General features: G+C 43.6%; 1 protein-coding gene across 2 annotated transcripts; it reads right to left on the reverse strand.

Moving 5' to 3' along the window:
• Window positions 1-407: 407 nt before the first annotated feature.
• C9H10orf88 (chromosome 9 C10orf88 homolog) lies at window positions 408-6,670 on the reverse strand. Of its 2 annotated transcripts, XM_056351507.1 has the most exons (6): window positions 6,489-6,670; window positions 6,096-6,293; window positions 5,090-5,162; window positions 4,303-4,509; window positions 3,075-3,544; window positions 408-2,021 (listed from the first exon to the last, which is right to left on the reverse strand). In XM_056351507.1, the coding sequence occupies exons 1-6, from the start codon at window positions 6,623-6,625 to the stop codon at window positions 1,793-1,795; spliced, it is 1,314 nt and encodes a 437-aa protein (XP_056207482.1). In that variant the 5' UTR covers window positions 6,626-6,670; the 3' UTR covers window positions 408-1,792. The 2 variants fall into 2 exon arrangements, with proteins under 2 accessions (XP_056207482.1, XP_056207483.1); XM_056351508.1 differs by lacking the exon at window positions 6,096-6,293.
• Between the last annotated feature and the right edge of the window lie 213 nt (window positions 6,671-6,883).

Consider the following 6,883-nt stretch of genomic DNA (forward strand, 5'->3'; position numbering starts at 1 on the left):
ATTGTTGTGATAGCTGTGATACTAAAATATGACAAACAACAAGCAGGATATGGCTACCAAAAAATCCAGAGCTCATATTAACTACTTCAGGATTTCAAATTTGTGTCAACTTCTGTTCTGATTTGTCACCCAAAGAGGGGAGATGGAAAAAACCCAAACCAACCAACCAACCAAAAAAAAAAAATCAATAAACTAACAGCCTTGGAAAACAGCAATGCTTGGAAACGTATTTCAACTTCTTTTGTAATGAGAAAAAACCCCACACTATCAACCAAGTACTCTATCTAAATAACCAAGTTCAAAAAGAGTGTCTACCTCAGGGTGTTTCTTAGAAAGCATCTAAAAACTAACTTTACTTGTGTAAAGTGACTTGCATAGTAAAAGATAATTTAGGTCCTTTTAAAAAAAAAAAAAACCAACAAACAACCCAAAAAACCTCTCTTGTTTTTTTTTACTCACTTTGAAACTGCACCTGACATGAGTTAAGCTAAGGGACAACTGCAAGATGTCTGTCCAAAGCAAATTATCCCCTCTTCAAAATCTACTGATGTGGGTGGCTACCATCAAGACCTGACCATCTTGAAAAGACACCGGTTTTCCTCAAGAAGAAAATATTAGGCAGGCTAGATAAAGATACTGGATTGTACATGCCTATGCTGCTTTGTTGAGTCAACACTTGCTTCCCATTAACAGCTTTTGCTCAGTGCATTTTAAGACACAGAATACAACCAACACCTGTGCACATGACTTCGGAATTTACCATCAATTCCCTATACAGGCCAAGTTAAATGGGGGCACCCCAGAACTCAATGAGTAATCAACAGAATCAAGTATGACACCTGACCTTCCACAAAAGAGGAACCTCGAGTCACACTTCTGCCTCCACAAATGACCACAGAACTCATCCCAGCAGGTTCAAGTAAGCATGATGCAATAAAGCCATTTATCTGGCCTAAGGCTGGTGACACGCAGCAGATCCTGCCCACCCCCAGCACGTTCTATCTGGCAACGAAGTCCCCTTGAGAGGAGCCACAAATGAAGTACTTACATTTCTCAGGATAACAAAACACGGACAAATACAAGATTACTAAGTATATGTTCATTTCAGTTGTTCCTGCATGGCTCAATTAGTTTAGGAGGGAAAAAGTATAATGACAGTCTTGTTTTAGGTATCACTTAAGGAGCCTAGACTCCTAACTTAGGTGCCCACACAGCCAGCAAGGCTTTCAAAGAACCCAGGCTGGGGGGGTTCAATTTAGCCTGCCTCTCTAAACCTGACTCCTTAAACAGTTTAAGTTCGGCAATGCCAGTAACACCTGTCTTCTTACAGATGGAGTAATAAAAGTCTTCACTAGAAGTGCTGTTAAAATAAACCAAAAGCACCAAGAAACTACATTCTATTCTACTGGTAACACATTACATATTAAAAATCAAGACAACAAAAAAATTTAACTGATTACATGCAGGTAAAAAGACAAGCTGTAACTCAGTTTATTTACAGTACTCCATTGTTCAAACTGAAACTGGGAAACTGTGCTTCATACAGCTCTTAGCAGTGCTCTTTAAATAAATAAGCCATAAAGGGCATAGAAAATTCTTAATATTTAGGAAAACACACACATTCTTAAATCTCTCATAGAACAACTGTGTACAATAGTGAATATAATTACAGTAAGAAAATGAAGCTCAACACTGAGGTTCTTTACTCCATATAGAGCTCCATAAATACTAAGCTTTGTAAAGTATAATTGCCCTTAAAGTACTTACATTGAAGTCCTATATCTATATACATCTACCTCTCTCCATTAGAGAACCCTTCGTTAGAATCATAGTGTGCTTGTGCAATTTTGTTTGGCGTGGAGTTCTGAACCAAGTCCATTAAGAGAACCATTTTGTTATCTATGTGTGTCTGAAGAGTCTGGATTTGGCGATCAATGTAGTCCATTAGCTTTTTCTCCATCAGCTCCATATTTTTTGAGATGATCTTTTCCAAATAGGAGCAAATAGGCTGTTGTTCTACTCTGTGAAAAGAGCAAATATAAGAGTAAGTATAACCTATTTCTTAATGACAAGGGCCATGACAGAGATCTGGGCGCTTGAACTTCTTTTAAATGTAACATCTCATTTATTAGACAATAAACTTTGGAAGGTATTAGCTTTTATCACAAGCAAAATACCTTGCCTGCCTGACATGTTTTGTTTTAAACCTCAAATTTTTTAAGAACATGCTAGGGTATGTAATCATCTTCTTTCAACCTTTTTTTTTTTTCAAAGGCTCCATTATGCATTAGACAGCTCAATTATGTACAACAAAACTCACATAATTCAACAATATATACAGTTCAAATTCTGTCAGTATGCCAGACTATATTCTTCACAGCTGAAGTGTTTCAAGAGTTATACATACCCTGCAATTCTTTATTTTTGCATCTGCATTCTTTAAAAAGACTCTACTTTCCCAGGAGCCAGGCTCTATTAAAACTCTGATTCCTACACAACATTCCTACAGCTCAGTATTTCCACTAATGTTCCTTAGGTATCAAACTGGGTACACTACTACTATGAAGTTTGCACTGTAAATGCCAAAAAATGAGCGAGGACAGGAAAGATCAGTGGGATGAGATACACCAAGTATAGCAGAAAGGTCACAGCACATTGTGTGAAAAAAGAAGACATAAGAATTTAGGAGGTAGAAATAATCAAAATGAAAATATAGTAACAGATAAGGCAAACTAAATTTACATTAAACTGCAGAAAGATTGTACTTTTTTAAAAATCACAATAGGTGAAATGGAGGCAAAACACCATTTTTGTAACAAAAATGTAACAAAAGAAGTTTAGTAACACCAAATGAGGTGATTTCTTCTGAAAAAATTCCTATATATTCAAGCAGCTCACCTGGAAAATTAACTGTAATCATGTTCATCGCCACACAGCCTTCAAAACCACGTATTTTAAGAGTCACTATTATTGTTAATGGGAATAAAACACCCACATGATGTATTTTGTTTATTTTTTAAACTTGTCAATTAAATAGCCAAACAACTATAATAAGTGTACCAAATTTAACTTACCCAACACACTGAATGCCTTCCTCTTTAGTCACTGCATTTTTACCAAAATGCCTATCGCCATCTTTTAACCGAAGATGATTCACCTGACTACATAAGTTTTGAAGAAAAGGAAGAAGCACCTGTGGAACAGCTACATTTGGGGGTTTACTCGCTTGTTCCTGCATATGCAAAGATCCCATGACTTTAAAATCATTTCTGAGGTCAACTGTATTTTGCTGAGCAGCAAGTCTTTCAGAATCAAGAGTATTCCCTCTTTCAGGTACCTGTGAGTTCAGATCATGACTTATTTTTAAGTGTTCATACACTGTTTCACTTGTTAAATGATTTTTAACAGGCACAGGTTCAGCAGCTGATTGGTCTCGTGATGTCTGAATAGCTGCACTGCGCAATCCATCTATTGCATGATCACCTCCAAGGTCTGAATTTTTCCCAAAGATCCAGTTAAATTTGTCTTCGAGAGATAAACTGTTCTGATAGGAAGAAAAAAAATTAACAACATTTAAGTATCAAAATATACTGAAAATTATACAATAATAAGAGAGACTTTGTAAGTCAGCATTCTACCATTGTGATGCAGAGATTTGGGAAGTAGTTCTGAATTATATTATTAAGGAAGAGCACAGGAAAATATTTTCCCTGTACCTACTATGCGTTAATTATCTTGTCAGTCTCGAAGTAGCAAAACAGCTTTACGACTTCATTTTTACTACGCTATATCCCCAAGTTTATTAACATCGGATGGATTCAGGATTCTGTGGAAACAGCCCACTTTGCAGGATTAGGATCTAAATCAAATAAGTGCCCTGTATGAGCATCTTCTCTCTAGTTGAAGGGGACATCCTTTTAACAGCCATAAAGGAGACAAGCCAACCCATCAACCTACACCCCAACCATTACAGGGAACATGCCCACCATCCTTGACAAGTAGTGACAATGGAAACACACCGAAGAGGAGTAGGGTGGCAGTGATATGATGATACCGAGTTCTTAACTCTGGATTTTGTGTATGCACAGCAATTCCTTGAGTACACAATCTTTATTCATTGCACTAATTTAAGAGTGGCAACAGCTAAACCAGGATTAAAATGGCAGAGGGTGTGGGTTAAAAAAAAAAAAAAATCATCAACAATCTTTCTCACCAAATCAGTTTAGAACATGCTTAAAAGTTACAGAAGGTAAGGTCACAGATCTGTACTACTTATGTTTATGGAAAAGCACAGCAACTTACTTTCTGCTGACATCGAACCATGTCCATGAGCTGCTGAGCACCCGGAGACAACTTAGATCCCATAGATTCCATTATAGTTTGCACTCTGTCTAGATCTATACTTGAGCCTAGTGAAGGAAAATCAGTTGCTAGTTTTGCAGACACTGTTTTCACTTGTACAATTATTTTACTGATGAGTACTCTTTGTTTCTCACCAATGGAGAGCAGCTATTGCAAGAAGGAAAAAAAATACTTTGGTTAGGAAAATTAGTTTCATGTTTTCTTTATATGAATGGGACAATGCATTACTCTTGAGTTTTGGGAAAAACAATATTGAACTCTTTTCCAGGGAAATTAAGCAGATTTCTCCTTGCTATTACTTTTCAGAAAGCTCTTGACGGGAACAGCGGTGCCTGCATGACCTAAAGATGAATCAGGCCTTGATCTTTAAGCACTTAAGAGTAGTGGCCAGACAGTTTTTCATAAGGTTATTTAACTGCATCAGAGTTCACAGTTCCAATTACACAGCAGCTATTGAGTATCTGCAGTTTATCTGGTTTATGAAGCTTTTTCCTGTAAGACTGCATTCTCTGTCTCATATAAATATTGTCTTCATAAAAAGAAATCTGTAATACAAATTTAAAAGGAGAACTCTGCTTTCAAGACGAAGCGCCATCTAACTGATTTTTAAGTGACTATACAAAGCAAAGTGTGTAAAACCAATAATTTGACTAAGAGCAATGCAATTTAGTCGACTAAGTGATTAAAAAGATGAAGAAAAATAGAAAAATTCTGTTCAGGTCCCTACCTTAATTCTACAGGAGGCTGCAGGGCATTCGAACTTCAGGTACTTTTTGTATAAAGTAACCTTGTCAGTTTCGCTAGAAAAATAAAATAAATGAGCTGTGACATCACTACATAAAGTACTTTTTTCTTTAGAAATACTCTGTATCAGTAAATATTTTGATAAGAAACATGAGTGACTGGAACATATTTCTAATGTGGTATAGCAGTTTTAACGCTTATATGCAACTCATATTGAATCTTAGTGGATAGTGTATAAAAATGGCTTTGTGTGTTACTTACATTATCTGCTAGTGAAGCTTTAGAGGTTCAGTACATTATTCATGCATCTTCCCTGAGGCTGCATCAGCTGTTTTTATTCAGCTAATTAAGCAGATGTGCCATGTAATGACTTAAAAACAGAAGAGAACACACCGCCTTAATTCCCCTAAGAAAGCATGGAAGTATTAAAGGGGAAAACAAATCCTTTTTTTGTTTTCTCTCTTCTCCTTAAAAGTGGGTAATGCCTACTTACCAAAGAGACAAGAGATCTTTTGATAAAGATAAGCTAGAAGAGATCTGCTGAAGAGACAAGCACATCCGTCATCCAGAAAGAGCAAACAGCACAGGAAGGTTGCACCTGTCCTAAACTCCTGCTGTGGTCTCACGCAACGCAATTTCAAAGTGGCACTTTGTAACTTCATCAAACGTTTCACTAGTAACAGAACCCAGACGGCGGCAGCACGCCTGCAGCCCTCCGGCTCTACCGAGGCGGCGGCACCGGCGCAGGCACGGGGGGCGCAGCGGGGGCCCCAGCCCCGGCGGTGCCCGCTCCCAATGAACCACTTTTGCTCAGACCTCCGAGAAAGCCCCAACCGGGTGGCTGGCGCGGGCGGACACCGGGGCTTTACCGGCCGCGGCACCTCCCGGACACACAGACAAGGAGGCTGCCAGTAAGAGAAGGGCCAGACGCGTTGGCTGGGCACCCAGCAGCGACCCGCCGCCCGCCGCCCGCCCCGGGCCCCACTCACCCCGCGGTGCGGGCGGCGCCCAGGCTCTGCCCGCGGCCGGTGCCGCAGTACTCCTCGCCCACGTACACCTCCATGTTGCGGGCCTCGCTCAGGATCCCGACGGAGACCATCTCGGCGGCGCCGCCGGGCCGGCACTCCAGGTGCAGCACGCAGGGCGCCTCGCCGCCCGCCCGCCTCTCCACGACGACGGCCTCGGTGCTGCGGGGAGGAAGCGCCACGGCCGCGTTGCCCCGCCAGGCCCAGGTTCGCTCCCGCCGCCCGCCCGCTCGCCCACCCCGGCCCAGCCCGGCGCCCCCTCACGCCGCCCGCTTGGCCGCAGCCGCCCGAGGGGACCCAGGGGGACAGCGCGGCCCTCCCCGGCCGGCGGAGGGTCCCGGCCGCCGCCACCCTCACCTGGCCTCGCCGCCGCCCGCCTCCCGCCGCAGGCAGAGCGCCCGGGCCAGGCCGCCCGGCGGCGCGCAGGGCCAGGAGCACCCCGCCGCCACACAGCACGGCTCGGCCGCCAGCCCCGCCGCGGAGCCACTCGCCATCGCTGCGCCGCGGCCGGAACCGAGCGGGGCGGGGGCGGGGCGGGCGGAAGGCGCCTGCACAGGGGCGGCGGGCGGCGGGGCTGCGCATGCGCGGGCGGCGGGAGCGCGGCTGGGGCGGGGCGGTGACCCCCGCCCGGGGCTCGCGTCCCGGGATCGGCCTTGCGGGGTCCCGTCGCCCTCCCGCGGGGAGCGAAGGCTGGGGCGGGGGGAGCGGCGGTGCTGGCGCTGTCCGCCAGGCGTCCGAGCTCACACCCGGCG

This window comes from Falco biarmicus, chromosome 9 (assembly GCF_023638135.1).
Source record: "Falco biarmicus isolate bFalBia1 chromosome 9, bFalBia1.pri, whole genome shotgun sequence".
In the NCBI taxonomy this organism is placed as follows: Eukaryota; Metazoa; Chordata; class Aves; order Falconiformes; family Falconidae; genus Falco; species Falco biarmicus.